The 24,492-nt window shown below is 40.6% G+C and overlaps 2 protein-coding genes across 1 annotated transcript; both read right to left on the reverse strand.

Annotated features, from left to right (window-relative positions):
- Nucleotides 1-24,492, reverse strand: part of LOC127509878 (gastrula zinc finger protein XlCGF52.1-like) — a 298,674-nt gene that overhangs the window by 75,456 nt on the left and 198,726 nt on the right.
- Nucleotides 1,769-24,271, reverse strand: LOC127509877 (GTPase IMAP family member 8-like). Its single transcript, XM_051889084.1, has 6 exons — nucleotides 24,171-24,271; nucleotides 16,153-16,212; nucleotides 14,948-15,517; nucleotides 14,289-14,876; nucleotides 5,782-7,119; nucleotides 1,769-3,459 (listed from the first exon to the last, which is right to left on the reverse strand). Exons 1-6 carry the CDS (start codon nucleotides 24,190-24,192, stop codon nucleotides 3,182-3,184), a joined length of 2,856 nt encoding a protein of 951 aa, XP_051745044.1. The 5' UTR covers nucleotides 24,193-24,271; the 3' UTR covers nucleotides 1,769-3,181.

Here is a 24,492-nt window from a genome sequence, read left to right on the forward strand (position 1 = left end):
AACTCAACACTTCACCACAACGGTAATCTCCAAAAAACACAAACATCACAGAAACTTTTAAATACCAACATAATAGAACATGGTTTCTGTGTCTCTCCACTCTTCCTCCAGACTCTGGGACCTTGATTTCCAAATGAAATGCAAAATTTACTTTCATCTGAAAAGAGGACTTTGGACCACTGAGCAACAGTCCAGTTCTTTTTCTCCTTAGCCCAGGTAAGACACTTCTTCCAGTCAACTTTCCATGAATATGCTTTGGCACAGCACTCTGCGAACAGCCAGCTCTTTCAGCAATGACCCTCTGTGGCTTACCCTCATTGTAGAGGGTCTTGACGATCGTCTTTTGGACAACTGTCAAGACGGCAGACTTCCCCATGACTGCTGTTGGGATTACTGACCTAAACCCAGTATTTATACCCTGAGAATGGTAATTTAATAGAAGTTGAAATTAAATATTCTAATAATTTGAGATACTGATTTTTTGATTTTGATGAGCAACAAGCTGTAATCATCAAAATGAAAACAAAAAAGTCTGGAAATAGTTTTACTTTTTGAATTAAATTACAGAAAAAAGATATTCTAATTTATTGAGATGCACCTGTATATTTGTACACAGGCACAATTTTAGTTTTTTCAGGTATTTTCCAAAACATATTCAAGCTATAGTTGTATAGCTATCGTGCGCTGAAAGTGCACTCTCTCAGGTTTAATTTGAGGGTATTTACATCCAAATTGGAGGAAGGGTATAGGAATTACAGCTCTTGAGAGTAGCCACCCCCCTTTTTCAAGGGGCCAAAAGTAATTGGACAATTGAATCAAAAGCTGTTTCATGGACAGGTGTAGGCTATTCCTTCATTATTTCTTGATCAATTAAGCAGGTAAAAGGTCTGGAGTTGATTCTAAGTGTGGTATTTGCATTTGGAATCTGTTGCTGTGAACCTACATCATGCGTTCAAAGAAGTCCTCCATGCAAGTCAAACAAATCCATCAGAGAGATGTGCAGGACACTCGCCAGGAGGTAGGTGTGTCATTGTCAAAGTCTACAATCAAGAGAAGACTTCACAAGAGCAAATACAGAGGGATCACCACAAGGTGCCAACCATTCATAAGCCTCAAGAATAGAAAGGCCAGATTAGTCTTTGCCAAAAAACATCTAAAAAAACCTGACCAGTTCTGGAAAAGCATTCTTTGGACAGATGAAACTAAGATCAACCTGATCAAACCTGTACCAGAATGATGGGAAGAGAAAAGTATGGAGAAGGCTTGAAACATCTCATGATCCAAAGCATACAACATCATCTGTAAAACATGGTGGAGGCAGTGTAATGGCATGGGCATGCATGGCTTCCAGTGGCACTGGGTCACTGGTGTTTACTGATGATGTGATAGAAGACAGAAGCAGCCGGATGAATTCTGAAGTGTATAGGAATATACTGTCTGCCCAGATTAAGCAAAATGCAGCAAAGTTGATTGGACGGCATTTCACGGTACAGATGGACAATGATCCAAAACACACTGCAAAAGCAACCCAGGAGTTTTTTAAGGAAAAGTAATGGAATATTCTACAATGGCCGAGTCAATCACCTGATCTCAACCCGAGTGAACATGCATTTCACTTGCTAAAGAGAAAACTAAAGGCAGAAAGACCCACAAACCACAACTGAAGACAGCTGCAGTTAAGGTCTGGCAAAGCCTCAGAAAGGAGGAAACCCAGTCTCTGGTGATGTCCATGGGCAGTCATTGCCTGCAAATGATTTTCAACAAAATATTAAAAATGAACATTTTATTCATAATTATATTTATTTGTCTAATTACATTTGAGCCCCTGAAAATGAAGGGACTGTGTATAAAAATGGTTGCAGTTCCTGAACCTTTTATTTGATATTTTTGTTCAACCCCTTGAATTAAAACTGAAAGTCTGCTCTTTAAATGCATCTTGTTTTTTTTTTTTCATTTTTATTTTATTCTGGTGGCATACAGAGATAAAAGTATGAAAATTGTGTCTGTGTCCCAAATATATATGGCCCTAACTGTATATATGTGATGTGATCTGCGAAAACCCACCACATGGTGAAATCACCTACTACCTAATTAAAGCTCAATTCGAGCCCTTTCCAAATCTGTTTTTACTTTTTTCATAGCTTATCTGTAACAAAAGTTATGGTTATCTAAAGATGGCTAATCGCTCTGATTTTCAGGAATGGAATTTTGAGAAAAACAGGTTTAAATTACTGTCAGTCCCTTTTTTGCATAGACATGAAAATGCACTATCCAAACATTAATGCATGCAATTCAAGAATGCTTTGGAATATAGACCTAAGGTTGGTCTTGTTTTAAAGAAGACACTTGTCAGATTATTGTAGGAGTGGAATAAATTATGAAAGTGAAACATTATAGAAGTTTAAGTTTATGAAACTGTAAAAATATAATTGTTTCTATTTTATAATAATATAATACAAAACATGTTTCACTCTAAACTGCAAGAAAATATAAGACAAAAATGTCAACATTGTCAGCTCCATATCTGACTATTTAAGGGCGCCTCCATATATTTCCATATTTTCATTCATTTTATGAAGTAGATGTCCTATTCATAAGTAGTATGGGAAGTTTGGCAGTATTTGATTTGAATTCAACCTCTAATATACACATAATTAGAACTTGTGTTCATTATAGCTCCGTTGTTCTATGGCCGTTTTTTTTTTTTTTTTTTTACCTCCGCTGGGTGTGTTCTTAAACAGTAACATTAGAGAATCTTTTCAGCTTGCCATTTTAAATAACAATTTTTCTGCACTTAACAGGCATATTTTGCTAAGATATTTTCAGAGATGATAGACAAGATGTTATAGAATGATAATTTAAAGAAAACCCAATTTTGACAAAAAAAAAAAAAATTACATTCGACCTATTTTTTGACTTTACTGAAAACGTTCCATCGTGACATCCAACAGGTTTTCCCAGATCGCACATATAAATATATCCAAGTAATACATGTGTCTTCTTTGAAACACAACGTTAATCTGAAGTAAATTTAAGCCTCAGTTTAGTCCTGGAGTAGCTCAGCTCTAGTCTTCCTCCAAGAAATCAGCTTATTAAACTCTGTACTAGAAGTCTAGGACTATTTAAAAAAGCAGATTTCTGTTAATCTGGTTTAAAGGGCCGTTTTAATTTAGGACTAGGCTTAATCTGTGTCTAGGAAATCGCTCCAATATGGTTCAACTTCATCTGCTTCAAATTCATGTGCTTCAAAATCATGTGCTTCGACTTCATCTGCTTCAAATTCATGTGTTTCAAAATCATCTGCTTCAAAATCATCTGCTTCAAAATCATCTGCTTCATATTCATCTGCTTCAAATTCATGTGCTTCAAAATCATCTGCTTCATATTCATCTGCTTCAAATTCAGCCGCTTCAACTTTATATGCTTCAGCTTCATGTGATTCAACTTCGTCTGCTTCACCTGAAAATCATGTTGAAGGATTTTTATATTTATTAATATCATACATGTTTAAACATTGTGTTTTTAAACATATATAGTATCTATATTAGTACCAAGTGGAATCAGATTTGTGTGTTTAGATTCAAGTCAGAGTCATGCATTGTTTAAGTTTACATGTGTATAAGAACATCCAATCTGTGTCTGACAATAAAAAATCTGATTTTTTTGTGACATTGTAAATGCAGTGAATTTGAGGGTTATTAAATTAATATAGTAATGGTTGATTGGACATTTACTCTCAGTAAAACGTTGACACATGAGACACAGAAGGAGCATGTTTATACAGAGTCATACATGAGTGTTAATAGTGATTGTGACTCCACCTGCCTTGTTCTTTTATACCCCTTCACACAAAGATAGAAAGAAGTTCAAACTGAGCAATGTTACACTGAAGATTTGGAAGTGGCCCATGCCAGTGTGTATCTGTATTCTTTTCAACTACAGTATAATCTCTCAGACAAACACTTGAAAATGCAGGTATCTGTTTCATCTCCAGTAGTTTGTTGTTTTTTCGTCTCTTTTGTTTTTTCTTTGACTATAAAAATGTCTCTGTTAAGTGTGTAACCCTCATTCCCTGAAGGAGGGAATGGAGACATACATCAGAACTGAACCGACGAATTGGGATATCGCTAGAGAGCCCTATCACCTTCGAGTGTAACTAAATGAGCCAATGGACATTGGCGTGCGAGCTTTGCGTCACGCGCACCGCCCCTGCAAGGCGGGTATAAATACAGAAGAGGATGCAGTCATACTTTGTTTTTCACTGAGGAGACAAGCATGAAGCGGAGGCACAGGAACTTTGGAAACGGGACGTACGTCTCCGTTCCCTGAGGGTTACACACATAACTGAGACATTCCCTTTCAGTTGGTCACGTTCAACGTACGTCAGAACTGAACCGACGAATTGGGATCCCTAATAAAATGTTACAGTTACTGACCCCCTTCCAGTGCCCAGCATAAGCTACAGCAACCCGGCGCACCTCAGGGTGGAGAAGGGAGCGAGCTTACACTGAGAGAGTCTACTGCTGTTCTGCATGACCCATTCAGTAAGACTAGACAACACTGGGAAAGCGAGCCCGTGAGGGACGCTGCGGAGACCACAACCTACCGAGAGGGGGGAAATTACGTGGGAAAACACATATGGACTGACCATAGGCAGTACACATATAGAGTCCTGGGATGGCTCAAGCCTAAATGGGGGGAGACACATCTGACAACAGATGAAAGCAGAGCTGACTCTACTAAGGGAAAGACACGGGTTCAACGTAGGGAGTTTAATCGTGGAAATGACACATATGGGACCACCGTATGGGTCACAACATATGCCACCCAGCCAAGCAACAACGTTGGTAACAAGTGATTGGCCTAGCATCAGACACTTTGCAATGTCCGAGCCACAGAGGGTGGCAGAGGAACTCAACAGTGAATGACCGCATCCAGTAACGCACAGACAGAATGACATCTTGAAAAAGATGCAGTGTCCGTCCATCTGTGAAGCTCTTTTAGAAGGGGGAAAAGACTCTCATGTGTTGTGCTGAAGCATAGAGGGGATCAGCTGTGGTGTGACTGCAGGTACACACTGATTGCCTTACAGTCAGCACACACAGTGAAGGAACCGGCCCAAATCGCAAAAAAACGGAACAAAAACTGCTTGCTGTGAAAACAGCAGTTGAGAGCTCTGTATAGCTCACGGCCGCTGCTGTAAAGTGCCCTTGGACCGGCACAGACTTCACAAAGAAGGCTTCTTCTCCCCAAAAGACTCATTTAAACTTTACACAGTAAATGCGACCTTGCAGGAACACAAGTGCTTGGCTCCGAAGTGAAAGACAAAGTGCGATTGGATCCGCTCCCGTACACTCGAAGGTGATAGGGCTCTCTAGCGATATCCCAATTCGTCAGTTCAGTTCTGACGTATGTAGAACGAGACCGACTGAAAGGGAACCACAGTCAAATCCAGTGTTGCCTGATTGATGATTTTGATGATAAACGTATTCTAATGATAAAACTGCCATCAATCACACTGTGCTCAAACCCTACCAAATGCTTACAAGATTACATATATTTTGGTTCAGCAGTTTATCAGTGTTTTTAGCTTGTAAAAGATTCAGTGAATGAAGCGTTTGCAGACTCATTTATCAGTGTTCATATTCTCAGACCATTAAGAGGTGCTGGATGATTGTAAATACTGAATTAGCACAATATTATCTCAACACTCACATGGAACATGTAAAACGCCAGTTATCATTTCAACATACAGTTTGTTAAAAAGTTTTTATTGCTTACGTTTTTGTTTCTCTTTTTCTCTTCCCTTCTTTTCCTCTAGTTTCTGTTTCTCCCATTCCTCTCGTTCTCTCTTCATCTCCTCACGCATCTTTTCCTCGCTCTCTTCTTTCTCTTTCATTTCTCTTTTATATCGATCTTCTCTCTCTCTGAATTCTTCTTCACTTTTCTTCCTTTCATTCTCTATTCTGTTCATCAGTCTGTCTATTTCTGATTCATATTTGATCTGAAGTTTTTCTTTTTCTTGCCTCATTTCTTCTATTTCAATCTTGAAAGTCTCTCGTTCTCGTCTCATCTCGTCTTGCATCTCTCTCTGATGTTTCTCTTGTTCTCTTATTTCTCTTTTGAGTTCATCTTCTCTTATCTTTCTCTCTTTGTCATGATTCTGTCGTTCTTCCTCCATCCTCATCTTCATTCTCTCTTTCTCTTCTTCATGTTTCTTCATCATTTTTTCTTTCTCTTTCATTAGTGTTTTATACTTTTCTCCTCTTTCATTAAATTCAAATTCTCTTTTCTTCCTCTCATACTCTATTCTGTTCAACAGTCTTTCTATTTCTGTGACGTGTTTGATCTGAAGTTTCTCTTTTTCTTGCTTCAGCAGCTCAATTTTATTTGAAAGTGTCTCTTGTTCTTGTCTCATCTCTTCTTCTAGTTTGTCCATCAGTTCTTCCCTTTCTCTGACTCTGTCCATCAGGATCTTCATCTGTTGTTCTTGTTTTTCTCTCTCCATCTGTCTGAACATCTTACACGAGTAGAAACTCCCTCCGTTCGCTGTCACCATGTTGTCTATCTTCTCCAGTAGATCAGACACCTGTGTTCGGTCTCCAGTCTGATTATTATTGAACACATGGAATCTGTTTCCACACGCTTCAATCAGATTCATCAAAGGAGATCCAGGTTTTCCCAAACACTGTTCAATGGTTTGGTCCTTGAGATCATCTCCTCTGGTAAAGAGCACCATGGTGTACTTTAGAGATTTCTCACCAAACGTCTCTTGGATGATCTTCACTGATTTTGCTTCTTCTTTAGTAAATCGTCCAAGAGGAATCAGCAGGAGAAACACATGTGGTCCAGGCAGGATCATGGAGATGCAGTGGCTGATTTCTCTCTGGTTCTCCTCATTAGTAACTTCAGTATCAAACAGTCCTGGAGTGTCGATCACAGTAACGTGTCGGCCGTTGAGTTCAGATGTTTCTTTCCGACTCTCTTTAGTCACTGATTCAAAAGATGCTTGTGCTTTAAATGCGTCTCTTCCTAAGATTGTGTTTCCAGTTGCACTTTTTCCAACTCCAGTTTTTCCCAGCAGCACAATCCTCAGTTCATCTTCACTCTCTGTTGAATCTGAATTATATTCAAGATTAAAAACAGAACAAATCATTAATTCAAGAAAACACAATGACAAGTTAAAGGTAGGTGTATTTTACAAATGGAATACTTAGCGCTGATTGGATGAGATATCTGTCAATCAAGACATGCAGAAAGTACAGTGGGCTGCTGTAGTATAAAGTCATTTCGCATACATGTGTAAATATTAGAACTGTATCATCTACCAGGCGTAATTTGCCAGGTGTCCTACCACTTTTTGAAACATCTTGCAGTGCATGTACCTAATAAAAATGAAATTCCATCTCTAGTTGACTAGCAAAACATTCATATTATTAATTTATTAAATAAAGGTGATCTGGCACTGGCTTATGCAGTCACATGGACGAATGCTTCAATATGTCGCTTAACGCAGTTGCAGAGACTCTTTATTCATTCTGGTGAAATCACAAAATAAAATGCACACAAATTTGTTTCTGGACGCACAAGTAAAATAGGACACAGAAGTAAAAGTGGCGAATCTATGTATTTATTCATGTACATGATGAAGCACAGGACTGATTTAAGGATGACAATGACTGTAAGTGGCCACTAGAGACCTCTAGAGGTAATTCATTCACAGTCAGGTCATTCATGTGACTGGGTTTGAGGATGTGAGCCCAGGAACCTGTATAGTCAACCAGTAGTTTCACTCTTCAGTTCCCTTTCGAAAGAGGGAACGAGACTCTGCGTTTGAAATGCTATGGGGAACGTCACACGTGACCTGGTGTCTGAAAGCCAACTATCCAACAACTCCAATCCCTATTGGCCAGCGACAGCCTATGACGTAATATGGCACGACCCGGAAGTATAAAAGGAGCGCCTGGAGAAACAGTCAGTATCTTTTCGTCTTTCGGGTCTGTTCTGTCTGATCGCGACTATATCGACTCCGGTAAGGGATTCTATAATATGCCTTACAAACGTTCAAGAGAGTGTGTTCATTCGTGTCCCAGGTTTTGACACTTGATATACACATTTCTGGGCATTTTCTGTCTGGAGAGGAGCGCGCATAGACAGTGCTTGAGGGCGCTGTCTGTGTGTTTGTCTGTTATTTACTGTGGGCGTCTTCCTATTGGGACGCTCCGTTCTCGTTCGGCACTCTTCTCGAGGGAAGACGTGTCCGCATCTGTGCTTCTGGTCCTGTTTGTGCTGAGGCAAAACGGCGGCTGCAATCATAGGGCTTGCAGGTGAGCTCGTTGGGAAGTTTGAGAGAGTTGTATTCTCTCTCAGCTCCCCCGAGGCTGACGAGGATGAGTTGTTGGATGACGATGACATCCATATTTGACATCATCGCGTCCGGCAGCGAGCGCTCCTCTGGCTGCTGTGGATGCGGAGCTGCTGGTGTTTTTTGGACGCGCTTTTCGGCAGGCTGCAGCTGCCGTGAGAGCGCGTTAAGAAAGGGGCCGTGCGCGGACGGCTTGACGATCGGTTCCTTTCTGTCCATGGACGCTGCAGCTCCCATAAGCTTTCCATTCCTTCCGGATCTCCGTGTTTGAGATCGGGAGGGCATGGAAAAACCCCTAGCCATTCAGATTTGTATCTGAGTCCAGACAGACGGGAGGAGGAAGAAGCGAGAGTGAGATGGGTGATCGATTGTAAACACCTCTGCATTTGTAATCGATCCCCCAGCTGCAAGGGCAATTTATATCTACCCTCTTCTCTTCTATGTAGGTGCAATTGGTGAGGTTAACAGCTAGGTTGTAGACTGTTTTTAGACTCCCTGATGCTATTTTTCTCAGGTGGTAGGCCCTTATCTTTGCATAGATAAGTTATGCAGAAAGTGTATGCTAGGCCCCACTTCTAGAACTTTTCATGCTATGGAAAATGTTTTTTCCTCTGAGCCACTTGATTTTCTTAATCAAGTTTGAGTTGACGGTGCTAGCTTTTAGCCTTCGTCCTCTAGGGCTTAGTACAGATTTGAGAATCTGTGTGGAGAAAATGTTTTTCCTCATTGGAAACAGCATGTATGTCAAAGCATTATGTTTGCTTTGAGTTCTAGACTTTTGCCCTACATATATATATATGTGAGCTTACTTATGCTGCCACAGGTTAGCACCTGTTCTCATAATAGCAGGCTTTTTGATGTTAGCCTCTGTTGGAGAGATTGGTGACTATTATATTCCCCAGTTGAGGTTTATTTGTGTCACTGAGTGCATCACCTCTTGGATTGCATACTCAGGGTAGTATAGAACCACTTTTTGAGAAAAGCTGGTTTCTATTAGCTCCCTTTTGTGATCTTGTTATCAGCTATATTGCATATAACTTTGATTGTAGGCTCTTATGGTTAATTAGCCATCTCCTTCTAGTTAGCAGTTGTATTTCTAACAAGTGCTGTTAGTTGATCATAGTTTGCTCACATAGTTTACACTGCCACAGGCTTTTGCTACGTGTCTGTTTGAGGTAGTAGGCCATATAGGCCTTCCTTAGACCATGTTGGCATTGTTTGGTTCCCTTTAGTCACATATGATTTAGGGTACATTGCCTATTGGAATGTGTAGCCTAGCTCAGGTTGCAGTTAGCTTCCCACAGCTATTGTTAGGTTAGAGCTGGTCTCCTGTAGCTTGGTTCCCTTTATTTCACGAGCTGAAGCCACGTGTCATTGGAAAGGTAAGCCCCAACAGGCCTCATTTCTAGTTCACATATTGGCACAGTTTGTGTTTTATTCTGCAAACAGGCTGAACACCACTTGTTGCTGAGATTGTAGGCCCCACAAGGCCTCCTTTTTAGCTGACTTGCTGGCAGGATGCCTGGGAATCCAAGTACCCATACCACCATTGGCCGTGCCCCACCTCTGTTGAGTAGGCCTTAAGCAGGCCTCTCATGGAGTATGGTGGCGTAATATGCATTCCTTCTCTCAGTATTATGCTTGAAAGTTTTTTCACTGAATGCATGGCCTGTTGGTTGGTATGGTCTTGGACTGGCTGATGCCATGTGTTTACTAGGGTAGGCCCTAATAAGGCCTCCTTTTTAGTGTACATGTTGGCACAGTTTGTGTTTATATGGACAAACGGGCTGAACACCACTTGTTGCTGAACTTGGAGGCCCCATAAGGCCTCCTTTTTAGCTGACATGCTGTCAGGATGCTTGTGAATCCAATACCACCATCAGCCACGCCCCACCTCTGTTGAGTAGGCCTTAAGCAGGCCTCTCGTGGAGTATGTGACGTAATATGCATTTCCTTTTAGAAACTAAATCGTTGAATGCATGGCCTGATGGTTGGTGTGGTTATGGTCACCACTTGCTGATGCCACGTGTTTACTAAGGTAGGCCCTATGGGCCTCCCGTGTAGCATGTTGGAGTTCAGTTATGTACTCCTCTCACTTTGAGAGTAAAAGGTGCTTTTACCGAGTACTCTTCTCAGTGGCTGACCTCTCAGGGATGAGTTTTTGTGGTAAAAACCTTACTGAGGTTTGGTTTTAACTACATCAGCCTCCTTGAGTCTGGGTTTCTACTCTAGTTGAGCTAAATAGCCACCTAGTATCTAGGTTGGTTCTATTTTTGCTCCTAGAACCCTAATGGCCACTAGACTAATGCCGTATGTCCTAAAGGTTTTTAGGCCCTCTGGGCCGCCTTTTTTGAACATACTAGCGTATGTTGTAGTGTATCTTCTTACTAGAGAGCTATCAGTACCCTACTGAATACACTTCTGGTTGGCCAGGGCCCCAGGTGATAATTTAACCTTCATTTGGTTCGGTTATTTATCCTTCCTGGTGCTTTAAACACTGCCACGAGCTGATGCCACGTGTCTGCTGAGGTTATAGGCCCCTCAAAGGCCTTCCTTAGTGCGTGCTGGCGTACGTTGTACTCCTCTTGCTTTAAAGAGTAAAAAGGGATCTTTTACCGAGTACACTGCTTGTTGGATTGTGTTAGGTGGATTGTCATGTGGGCACTTTACAGTTTAACTACTGTCACTAAGTCATATGTCCTGCTCCCAGCAAGACAGGTGTTCAAGGTGGCCCTCACAGGCCACCATTGAATGTCCTTCTAATATGACGAAATGCTTTTCGTATGTGAGTCATGCTCCATATAAAGCTACTATCATGCTGTAGGCCCCTTTCTGGCCTCCATGATTTTGTGCCCACAGTATCGTCTACCTGTTAGGTTGAGCTTTGTACTTCCCTGCTAGGATTGTCTCTTTAATAGTGCTTTGCTCCCTAAGCTGATCATGGGTTGTAGGCCTCCTTAAGGCCTCCTCCTAAGGTTCAGCCCTAGGCTGGTTTGTGCTCCCCTGTATCAGGGTTTCTAGCGCACAGCCTCCTCAGTGCAAATAATCAAGTGCTGAGTAGATCCTAGGATGAGCAGATTATACTCCCCTCAATACGAGGGTTCATAGCACTCAGCTGAGTTCTGCTCTCCAGGATGCCTGTCTCTACGCGTGGGTTTGAGTTGCTTACTGCCCTTCATGCAGTCGCTCTTACCTGTTCTCTTCTCTGAAGAATGCGTTATGGAGATTCTGTATTCAGACAGGGTTGGCCAGACTAAGTTTGTCCTGTGTCAGACCAGGTCGGCCTCCCTGGTGGCATTGGGGGTGACTTCGTTCCCCTCTAGTGACTGGCCGGGGCTCTTTTTGGTTCCCTGGCCACATTCCCTTTAAGGGACCACTTTTCCCCTTGAGCGGCCTTAGTAGGCTTTCTACGGAAGGCCTCTTTGAGGCTAAGCTTGGGCTGTTTGCCGTAGGGAATGCTGTCACTGACAGCCTGGTGTGACCCAAGGGTGAGTTGCTAAGCGTTTCCTTCAAAACTGCTCGACATTTGTCAGCCATATTTTTTGGCATGCACTCTCCTTAAGCATGGCGGCGTGGGTATATCATTCTCCATAGCGTTTCAAACGCAGAGCGAGTTCCCTTTCGAAAGGGAACGTCTCAGGTTACGTATGTAACCATGGTTCCCTGAGAAACAGGGAACGAGACTCTGCGTTTCCTTGCCTTGCTTCGGGCTGCCTGCCCGCAGAACAGTCCCTCAAGACGATATATACTGACTGTTTCTCCAGGCGCTCCTTTTATACTTCCAGGTCGCGCCATATTACGTCATAGGCTGTCACCGGCCAATAGGGATTGGAGTTGTTGAACAGTTGGCTTTCAGACACCGGGTCACGTGTGACATTCCCCATAGCGTTTCAAACGCAGAGTCTTGTTCCCTGTTTCTCAGGGACCCATGGTTACATACGTAACCTGAGACGATTTCTCTCATCTCAGAAGCCCAGTGACATGTGTAAGTTAACACAGGTTGTGTAATCCTGGTGCTGTTCTCTCTGTAACTTTAAGTAGTTATATAATTCCCCTTTTTACGTTGTTTTGTTAAGTTGCTTTGTCTTATGTCTACATCTGTGTGCTCTTTAGTCCAGAGACCATCAAGCTAGCGACTAACTCAGGAAGCAGCAAGCCTAAAGTTTGCACCCTTGGTGAGCGGAGTGAGGTGTGTATTTTTGGTTACAAATGTAAGAGATGGAAAATCATTAAGGATGTAAATTGTCCCCTTGGAATTATAAGGTTCTATCTGACATTTTTGTCAAAATTGAGTTATTCACATATTCGTATTCTGTGACAACTTATTTACATTATGTGATGTTTCTTTTTTTAAGTTGTGTACATTTTGGTACTTTTTTTAGAAAACAAAAATGTTCTATCTACAAAGTCTAACTCTAACTTGGTTCTATAAAGTTCTATCTGCTCGAACCAATCAGCACTTCGAATGCACACACGAGGACCAATCAGGATCAGCGTTCTTTGTCATGTCACCCCAATAGCGGAAGAGAGCGCAGAAAAATGCTAAATCGATGAAGAGAAGACTAAATTTCACACAACGCGATGTTTATTTGAAACCTCTTGATGGACTATTTTATTTATGATCTTGTCAATGACTGTAGCCTAAATTCCAGGGAATTACAGTCTTTTTATGTGTTTTGCTGTATCTTTTGCTAAGGAGATATTTTCAGTTAGACACCACGCTAGCCAGCAGCACTATTAAGAGGTTCAGGTTTTGTAGTCTATTTGCTTATTTCCAGTCACGTCATTGTCATACGAGAGAAAGTTATGTATATATTAGGTTATGTTTTAACCTTGATCCATCCTGTGTACTTGAATTGAGCTGTATAGCTATAAAGCTCTATGCTATGACGTACTGGATTAAAGTGTATATTAGATTAAGAGATGAAATGTAAAATTTTACATTGTTGGTAAAAAGTTGTTGCATAGTTTAAATAATTTAAATATTTTAAATGTGAAATATTTTTAATTATATATAGGCAGTGAAACATTTTTCAATGTTTATTAAACTTTGTTAAACACCTTTGCTGAAGCATTGTCTGTTTTCTTGCAGTCTTAAAATGTCTTTATTTTTACAATATTAGGTCTTAAAGGTCAAATAGTCCAGTCATTTAATTGATGGGGTCTTAATTACAACAATAAACGTTAGCATGTTATTTCAGCATTATTGATGTCTAGAGAGAAAGCCATTGTACATGTCCCACTTTCTGTGAATAAAGTCCTGCTCAGATGTATTACAGTAGCTGCCTTCTGTCTAAACAAAGGAAAACTTAAACTTAAATGGTTCCTGCAATAATGTGTTAAATTACGCATCATATTCCCAAGTAAGGTTGAGGTGGTAGCTCAGTGGCCTCATCCTAGGATGGATTCAGAGATGCGGAACTTTTTGGGCTTTGCAAACTATTATCGGCATTTGGTGAAGGGGTTCGCTAGCTTTGCGACCCCACTGCACAAAATAATGGCAGAGTTAACCAGAGGTAAGTCAGGTAAGCATAGTCTGGAGTTGGCAGCGGTATGGTCCGACCAATGTGAGGACGCTTTTTTAGACTTTAAAACGTAAGTTGACCATCGTGCCTGTTCTTGCATATACAGTATGCAGTCCAGATCTTTCACCTATAGAGAACATTTGGCGCATCATTAAACAAAAAATAGCGTTAGCGGTAAGTATTCCATATGCAAAATATACCTACCTTTTCCATTTTTGTCTGAGTTGTCATTTTTCTGTCTTACTATTTTGTTTTCATAATTGTGATTTTTTTGTTTTTTTGTTGTTGTACTTCTCGGTCACCGTAAATACTCCATGGTAGAACACAAATGTAAAACTATGTTTTTGTTTTGTTACTTTTCATGCTATACAGTTTTAGACTCATTTTCTGGTCATTACCTTGTGACAGTAAAAGTGTCTCCAGTGAATGAATTTTCTTCTTCATCTCTTCATATTTCATCAGTTTTTTCATCTGTGCCTCCAGAAATGTCTCTGTGGAGAAAAACTCTCCTCTGTTTTCTTCCAGCATCTTCTCAATGTTCTCCATCAATGTGGACACTTGTGTGTTAGGACCAAAGAAATGATGTCGTCCTCCAAATCCCTCAATGACAGACTGTGTTTCTTCATTGAGTTCTGCTGTCTGATGCTCTGAACTCTGCATTATGAGGATCATCATGTGTTTGTTGATTCTGGAGCTGAAGATCCTCTGGATCTCCTCCATTTCTGCTTTGTCTTCATTATTGAGTGGAGCATCAGGAATAATGAGGAGGAAAACATGAACTCCAGGATCACAGAGAGACACACAGTGGAGAGTCTGACGCATCACTTCCTCCTCTGAGAGACGAGTGTTGAACAGAGCTGGAAGCTCCACCAGACTGATCTGACGTCCATGAAGCTCCACGTCTCTCAAGATCTGTTCTGATATGGAGGATTTTAATGTCCTGTCACTCCCACACACAACCAGATTCAGCTTCACACACTCTGAAACTGACAGTAGAAGAAGAACATTTAAAAACTGTTCATTCATCACTAGAAACATCAAATATCATCACACTCACGTCTTTCTGTGGCTTGTTGCTCCATTGAGAAATACTGTGAAACTTCAGGACAATCCAGGTGTCGTCCATCATTTATTTTCACAATGTCCTCAAACGCCTGCAGAAGATCATCAGGAGAGCTGCTTCTTTGAAGACTGAAGTGTCTGTTGAAGCATTTCTGAATGATTTTCTGTAGGATGTCATTGGTTTCAGTGGACTCTTGTGTGGTGAGCACCATGGTGTGTTGATAAACCCTCTCAGAGAAAGAGTCCAGCACCTTCTCCACACACTCTTGATCTTCTGCTGAACACTGATCATGTTTGAGGAGCAGAACGATCACATGAGGTCCTGGATCAGACAGATTCACGCACTCTCTCATTGTCTGTGTGAACTGATCATCTGAGATGTTTGTCTGGAGCAGCTGAGGACTGTTGATGACCATCACATGTCTGTCCTTCAATCTTCCTCCGACTCTCTCTACAACATCTGGAGGAGCTTCACTGTCAAACACTGCTCGTCCCAACAGGAAGTTTCCCACTCCACTGTTTTCTGACACGCTCTTCCCCAGCAGAACAATCCTCAGATTACTCACTGAAACACACACAAGTAACATGTTATGACACCAAGATCTTTAGTTTTTATCCATTAACATTACCAATATAAATTGAAACACAATTTCACATTTTTTGTTTTGGAGGGACTAAACCAGTGGCACAGCTCCTCAACAAACCGTCCATACTGACATGATGAATACGATCCTCAACTGGATGGAACTGAAATAAATACTTTGAATGTTGCGATCCTATCGGACTTATGATAGCAACCTGAATCGCAACAAAGCACTGTTCACCAGAGGAGAACTGGCCCCCCGACTAAGCCTGGTTTCTCCCAAGGTTTTTTTTTTCTCCATTTTAACACCTATTTGCCACCTGTTTGCCACCTGATGTCACCTGTTGGAGTTTGGGTTCCTTGCCGCTGTCGCCTTTGGCTTGCTTAGTTGGGGACACTTGACATTTCACTTGACATTTGATATACAACAGTGCTCTGATCTGCCTGCATTGACACTATTCTTTTAAGAGCTGCTGTGCAGCCAAAATTATGTACCAGTTATCAATGTAAAGCTGCTTTGACACAATCTGCATTGTAAAAAGCGCTATATAAATAAAGGTGACTTGACTTGACTAAAACTAACTAAATTAATCACATATGTTCATATAAAGACTTACTGGAGGGAGGTTCTCTTGATTTGCTGCTTCTTCTCCTGTGAGCAGAACCGCGAACAACAGCTGCAGAAACAAAAACACTTGCATTTGGATCTTGATTATCACTCAATAATTCCACATTTCAGCAGCAGCAACAAACGTAAAGCCAAATCATCTCAGGTTAAAACTGTAACCATGGTTCCCTGAGATGGAACGAGACACTGCATCGAGATGCTGTGGGAACGCCTCTGCATGATTGCATCATAAAGCACATGTGAAATCAGTCCAATAGAGCTCCGGAGGTTGACATCATGCAATCTAAACTCCACCATTTTGACAGGCCATCAGAAGAGCGCTAGAGCAGCTGTAGCATTGGTATTGATAGTGGTCGAGCAATTTAAAATCAGACATGTTTAGACCTTACAAACCTTACTATTTCAACATCGTGGACAGCTGCTGTGCACCAGGATGCCAGAGCAGGAGGGGGAAAGCAAAGGGGAAATCATTATATCATATTCCTAAGGATCCTGATAGACGACTGAAATTGTTCACGGCAATAAAACGTGCTAAACAACTCAACAAAACAACTGATGGTTGTATTTGTATTTTTTATTTCTTTTTTTTTTTTATCTCAGTATTCCTATAAGTGTTGTATAAGGGGTTTTATGTTTAATAGTAACCCTAAAATGAGTTTAAAACGTGTTAACTAACTAGGCTGATAGGCTATATTTTCAGTATAACGTAACAGCATGGTGGTGTAAACAGAGTGGGTCACGTGACTACAGGAGCTCTATTGCGTGACGGAACGTCATAGGCGGGTGACATCACGACCAGGAAACTCTAAAGCATACCCAAACCAAGCAGTGCTAGCTTTTAGGGAACCATGGTTACAGTAGTAACCTGAGACGTTCCCTTTTAAAGGAACTCGCGCTGTGTCACTCCGCCATAGTACCAAATGCCTGTCTGTGTGAAATCGAATATAAACACTAAGACGAGAGCATCCTGGACCCCTAAGTGGAGGCCAGATCCAAGTTGTAAAATCTCACAAATGTGTGTGGCGAGTCGAGACAAAGACCAGAGAGGTTGGAGTCCAAGTTCACATAAGGTTGGGTCTGAGACAAGACCCAAAGAAATCTTCAACAATATGTAAATGTTTGGTGGAAACAATAAAATTGGCACCATACAAATATACCATGTATTTTATTTACTTGGAGTGATATTGGTTTAAAAAATATTATCAGTTAAGGATAAAAAGGCCACATAGTAATTTGTTAGAAAAGATTTCTATTTTGAATAAATGCTGTTATTTTTTAACATTTTTAAATCAAGGAATCCTGAAAAAAAGGATCACAACAGGTTATAAAAAATATTAAGCAGCACAACTGTTTCCACTTTCCGGCATGGTCACACTAGTGTTTTTTCTCTTATCACTCACGATATTATTGTTCATCTGTTCTAATGGCGAGTGTGTCAGATGTGTCTCTACCTTTGAGTGCAGGTGAGGACACGTTCGAGGTAAGGTGCACAGTCACTATTTTCCTGGTGCTCGTGTTCTCGATGCCGCTGCCAGGTACCCATGTTGCTGAATGCTGACGAGAGCATCGGAGCTGTTGCTCTGCATGCAGGGGTGAATGACACCAGGCTGCGGCAGACGGTGGTGCTGAAGCAGGACTTCAGGAACCTGATCGAGACGGTACAAGCTACATCATCCACAACGAGGATCATTGTGTCCGGACCGCTTCTGACGTACCGATGTGGACATGAAAGGTTCAGTAGATTATTTGCTTTAAATTGGTGTAATGAACAGAAGCTGCTCTTTATAAATAATTGGAATCTTTTCTGGGAGCGACCTAGGCTCTTCCGTGCTGATGGCCTGCACCCCAGCAGAATCAGAGCTGATCTTCTATCAGAGAACATCTCCAAGATGCTATGCACTGGTCGACTAGTAAGTCAAACCTCGAATCACAGTTTGTGTTCTTCCCACTTAATTGATAGAAATGTGAGTGTAGTACAGTCTATAGAAACTGTGTCTATTTCCGGAATAGTGAGGTTTAACAATAAAAATAAAGGATCTAGAAAAAATCTGATCGTGGTCAAACCAGAAATTCGGAAAATTCTCAGCAGCTCATTGTACCTAAGCACACAAATGAACTTGAGGAAATGACTAGCAGTATGTGCACCATTTTCTCTAGTACATTATATACTGTTGCACCCATCAGATTAAAAAAGGTTAGAGAAAAATACTGTACCATGGTACAAACCCGATTCCAAAAAAGTTGGGACACTGTACAAATTGTGAATAAAAAAGGAATGCAATGATGTGGAAGTTTCAAATTTCAATATTTTATTCAGAATACAACATAGATGACATATCAAATGTTTAAACTGAGAAAATGTATCATTTTAAGGGAAAAATAAGTTGATTTTAAATTTCATAGCATCAACACATCTCAAAAAAGTTGGGACAAGGCCATGTTTACCACTGTGTGGCATCCCCTCCTATTTCTATAACAGTCTGCAAACATCTGGGGACTGAGGAGACAAGTTGCTCAAGTTTAGGAATAGGAATGTTGTCCCATTCTTGTCTAATACAGGCTTCTAGTTGCTCAACTGTCTTAGGTCTTCTTTGTCGCATCTTCCTCTTTATGATGCGCCAAATGTTTTCTATGGGTGAAAGATCTGGACTGCAGGCTGGCCATTTCAGTACCCGGATCCTTCTTCTACGCAGCCATGATGTTGTAATTGATGCAGTATGTGGTCTGGCATTGTCATGTTGGAAAATGCAAGGTCTTTGGATGATATTATGCACTGTAGATGATGATAACTTCAAACTCTTTGCAATTTTTCTCTGAGAAACTCCTTTCTGATATTGCTCCACTATTTTTCGCCGCAGCATTGGGGGAATTGGTGATCCTCTGCCCATCTTGACTTCTGAGAGACACTGCCACTCTGAGAGGCTCTTTTTTACCCAATCATGTTGCCAATTGACCTAATAAGTTGCAAATTGGTCCTCCAGCTGTTCCTTATATGTACATTTAACTTTTCCGGCCTCTTATGGCTACTTGTCCCAACTGTTTTGGAATGTGTAGCTCTCATGAAATCCAAAATGAGCCAATATTTGGCATGACATTTCAAAATGTCTCACTTTCAACATTTGATATGTTATCTATATTCTATTGTGAATAAAATATAAGTTTATGAGATTTGTAAATTATTGCATTCCTTTTTTATTCACAATTTGTACAGTGTCCCAACTTTTTTGGAATCGGGTTTGTACAACAGTACTACTCACGCTATCAAGAGAGAAACTCATAATCTAGAGCGCAAATGGAGACAAACTCGTTTAGAGGTCTTCAGAATCACGTGGAAAGACAGCTCGTCCCGTTATAGAAAGACTCTAAAAGCAGCCAGGGCCGATCATCTCCGCAAATCACGATTGGTTGGGGTATTATACATGACCAACCGGCATTGATGAATTATGTAAGATTTTAAAATATATAATTAAAATATAAAAATATTTCAAACAGACTGTGGAAAATCAGTCAGTCGCACACGCACGCAACCCATAGCAACGCGTTATGGCAATGCCTCACACTGACGGATATGTAAAAATAGGAATTTTCTGACTTTTGAGCGATTAGTTACTATTGTACATGTAAGACTTGATTTTCCTGCTAAGACAAAAGCTGAGATCAAGCACCCTGCAATAAAGCAATAAAACTCATCTGAGGAGAAGATCTCAAAGAAATGGGTCACCGCCTTACCCAGACTCTCCTCACTCATGAATGCACACACCCACTACTACTCCATTCCTTTCCCTTTAAATTCAAGTCACTAAAAGTTCTCCAAGAATGCATATTCTATGTATGATGTATCTTGTGTACCTCACTTTCATGTTTGGTATAATTTTAAGTGTCTCAGTGCGATTGGTAAAATGGTCTCAATTTCACAGCAGTCACTTGTATTGTGAGAAAGATTGAAAACTGAAGAATTCTGTTCTCCTTTTTGGGTGTTGTCTTTTCAAGATGTCTGATAATAGTATATTGTAAATATTTATAATCCTTTTGTTCTGGTCTGGGTATATAATGAAAGGTGGCAGAGCAGTCATTTGGGACATTCTGCAAACAGAACCCCCAGTGATGGGTGAATTATTAGAAATATTCATCCACCACTGTATGTATATGCATTTCTTACTCTTAGAGTCATCTTTGAGCAATTGATGTTATGTATTTATTATTTCTGAATTGGCTTCTAATTGTTTAAATGTGTAATTGGCATGACATATTTTTACCTGACAAATAAATGTCAAATTTTGATTTATTCTGCATTTATTCTTAAATCATTATTTCTAGTAGATTATTGGAGGCTGATGCTACCGCAGATCTGTGTTCAGGATAGGTCAAACTAAAGACCTATGGATGCATGAAGCAGTAGGCACGTCATCTAAAGACCTTTGGATTTCTGTCTATCAAAAGTTGCAGTATCGTGACTAAGAAAACTGTATTTTTGTATGAACAAGCATGTGGCGGTTCGACTCAAACGCATTAGTAAACTCTGCACCCTCTGACTAAGAATCAGGCTGACGAGTTTGTGTCAGTGAGATAGTTGCAAACCCGGGGCGAGTATATCTCTGTGGGGCATCGGGTCCATAATGAATGAATAATTGAAAACAAAAGGTTATCAGAATAATCAAAGATCTAAATTAATACATAACCAATGATTAATTTCTAATTGGAAACACTAAATAAGAGTAATAATCATTTGCAATTGGAGACAGATTAAACAAGCAGCTAAAGTAAAATTGAAACTAAGTTCTAAAAATTAAAGTGAATTTCAGAGGGGCGCTGAAAAGTCGCATTACCTTCGTCCAGGCCATCGGATTCCATTTTTTGGGCTGATGGGGGGTTCCTTACATACACATTGTCATGTTAATTATAATTCAAATGCATTTTGTTTTATTGACCACAATATTATCATTGCTATTTGCCCCCAAACATTAACATACAGTTATAGTCATGAAATATTTTGAATGGGACGCGAGTGGTCTTGAGTAGTCCGATTCCTAATATGTTCGAGTACGAGTCAATTTCCGAGTCAGTATGCACACGAGTCCATGACAAGACCAAGACCATTACAATATGGTCTCGAGACCAAGTTCAAGACCGAGTCTGAGTCTTGAGTACAACAACACTGCCTTAGGCAAATAACCCGGTTTAGGGTGAAGAAAAGCTTTCACTATGCCTTATGCAAACCAAAGGCATGAAGGGGATACCGACAAGGCTTGTAAGTCTCCAATCCTCTTGAGAGACGAGATAGCAAGGAGAAACACAGTCTTAAGAGTAAGGAACTTCTCGGGAACCTCATCAATAGGAGTCACAGAAAGGCCTTCAAAATACTCATGCGTGCCGCAGGCCTCAGCCTCAGATTGGCACAAAGGAAACGAGTTACCCACGGGTGTCTCCCAACAGACATACCACCTAAAGGAGTGTGGTAAGCAGCTATGAGCACCACATACACCTTTAAGGTGGATGGGGATAACCCTGCAGAGAATCGCTCCTGCAGGAACTCCAGTACTGTATTGGACAGTTAGCTGGGTCCAGCATGCAACTCCCAAACCATGAAGTGAAAACTCTCCACTTCAGGGCACAGAGTTTCCTCATTGTAGGAGTTCTGGAATGGAGTATGGTCTCAACAACCTTGTTTGAGAGACCCGAATCTATGAGCTGGGCCCCCTCAGAGGCCAAGCCCACAGTTTCCACAACTTCAAGCGAAGGAATGAGCCCCCCGCCTGAGAGAGAAGGTCTCTCCTGACCGGAATCTCCTAAGGAGAGCCGTCGAGGACAGACACTTGGGCCGAGAACCAGGCCCAGCCAAAATGGGGCTACTAGCAGAAGACAGAACCCTTCATACTGGCATTACGAATACTCTAGTGACACTCTAATGAGACATGTAGGTGTTACATAACTTTTTTTTTTAACATAACATAACTATTAGTCAACAGAATGTGTTAAAGGGACCGTCAAAATAAAGCGAAACCAATGTTCCCTGCAAACATGCCCCTGCGGGGCCCATGCTCTCTTTTTGCGGGCACAATGGGCTAGGGCCAGTCTACGTCAAACCTAAACAGGCCCAGTGCGGGCTTGCCCAGGTGGGGCCCACAGTTTTGGGCTCACTGTGGGCTCTCTGAGAGGACTGCCCACATTAAGCCCATGATGGCCCAGAGCAACTTTTGTAACTTTGGGCCCATGCAGGTTTTGTGTAAGCAGACCAATTTCGTTTCCCATGCTCTGTTTGGCTGTATTTTTATACAGCATTTTCTGTTCTCTTAAATGACATACATATGTATGTAAAATTACAAAAATAATCTGTAATTAATACAAGAACAAAACAGTTATATGATAAAACGGTCAAATGACTGGCAGTAAAGTAAAATCTCCTTATTTAAATAAGCTGAAAACACTGTCACATGACAATCAGCAACAGAACATTAAACACAAACAGATCTGTCTAGATCTCTGCATTTTCACTTATTACAATCCAGTTTCACTATTTCTTTCAAACAAAACTTTTAGATATTGATGTTTTATTGAAAACAGTAAATGGAGTCACTGTTATGGAGGTCTGTGTTTGCTTTAGTTGGGCTCTTGACCCTTGACTTCCTAACTTAAATGTTTCTCTGGCTGCTGTAACTGTGTTTCTAAAGCACTTTTGTTTAAGCAAAAATTACAAGAGAAATTCTGGTTAGATAAATTTTTATTTATTTTTATTGATGATTCAATCATCATGCAGTGATCAGAATCAAAGAGTTTTACAATTTACAGAGTATGATTTAAGAAATATTTGAGTGGCAGACGCCCCTGCCAGTCATTGACCATTTCTTGTTTAACAATCATTAATCGTTATTTTCATTAATGGTAAACGTTTGGCACCCTGTGCTGCCAGATTTATTGTTGTAGATTAATAGTGCGGGCCCTGTGTGGGCCCAATGCGGGATTCCTGGGGGTTAAGTGAGGGCTGCCCGTGCAGGGCCAACGCTAAGGGGCCAACGTTTTGCCAGTGAGCAAATTCTCTTACGCTAGCCCTAAGAGGGCCCGTAAAGGGCCAGTGCAGACTGGTTTGCAGGGTTGTTGTTGTTTAAAATCAGAGGCTCTATTCTTTCTTTTGATAAATGCATGTTCAGATATTTATGCAACAATATATTCTGGGGGTCATGAAAATTTTGTGAAAATAATCAAAAATGCTGGTGGTGGCTGGCACAAAAAAAAAAAAAAACATCTGCAGGGAAAGAGTTAAAAGATGCAAAACAATTACAGTCCCTCGATCCAAAACTACAGGAATTGTCTTTCATGAGCGGTGAAAAATAACTCAGCAATGGAGTTTAAATCAGTTTAACAGTTTGCACTTTAGCTGAATCTCAGAAGTAAACAAGTGAAAGGAACTATGCTAAACTCACAGTGTCACCGCATGAGAGAAAAGCTCATATTCTCCAGACTTCCAGAAGAGACCCTGACAATCCAAACTAGTTATAAAACAACTTATGCAGAAACATGAAGTTGTCATCCAAAATACAAATGGACTTAAACTCATTGAGACAAGGTTTGAATGGATCAAAGATAAAGAACTTGTGCAAAGCAAAGGTAGAGACCAACTACAGAATAAATGAGTGACTTCCAGTTCTTAAAGGAAACAGTGACAAACATCTGGATCGTTCTCATTGTTAAATGAACTGATCAATGACCAGCTGTTTACAGGAGATTACAATATTAAAAGCTGATGCTTTTAGTTTGGTCAACATTACAACACTGAAGGAGTGTATACTTATAACTTATTTGTATTTTTGAACTTTCATTCACACATTTTGCAAACAAATGTTTTTAATGTAACCACTGGCTCTACTTCTATATTAAATTGAACTGAATTTAATTGAATTCAGCCCAGTGGGATCTTCTTCTCTATAGATGTTATTATCTGAACCAGGGATGACTGACTGATATTACTGATGTTAAGTTAACGATATCATTCATAGATTCATAATCTCTGACCTCTGCTCTCTCTGCTGGACATGATGATATTGTGTTCTTTCTTCAGTCTTCAGTCCATCATCTTCTCTGACTCCTGACGTCTGTCTCTTCATCACCCTGTCAGAGATTACACTCATTTTACTTCAGTAACACACACTAATGAGATCATGTTATCACACTCCAACATTTATATTAGTATATGATTTTTTTTTTTTAATATGCTGTTGTTTAAAACAATTCTGTATGGGAGATGGTTTTCTCCGAAACACAAACATTACATACACTAATAAAAACTGAATCATTGTTTTTGGGTGTTTCTCTGTATATCTTATTACACTGATTT

Source organism: Ctenopharyngodon idella, chromosome 3 (assembly GCF_019924925.1).
Source record: "Ctenopharyngodon idella isolate HZGC_01 chromosome 3, HZGC01, whole genome shotgun sequence".
Lineage (NCBI taxonomy): Eukaryota > Metazoa > Chordata > Actinopteri > Cypriniformes > Xenocyprididae > Ctenopharyngodon > Ctenopharyngodon idella.

What these genes read in the sequence shown, in the direction of transcription:
- LOC127509877 (XM_051889084.1), bottom strand. Translation starts at nt 24,192, where the DNA reads ATGTCCAGCAGAGAGAGCAGAG. An exon ending in GCAACAAGCCACAGAAAGAC is followed by an intron (nt 14,877 to 14,947) that starts GTGAGTGTGATG and finishes TTCTACTGTCAG; the next exon opens with TTTCAGAGTGTGTGAAGCTG. An exon ending in AGAAAAAGAGAAACAAAAAC is followed by an intron (nt 3,460 to 5,781) that starts GTAAGCAATAAA and finishes CATGATTTTCAG; the next exon opens with GTGAAGCAGACGAAGTTGAA.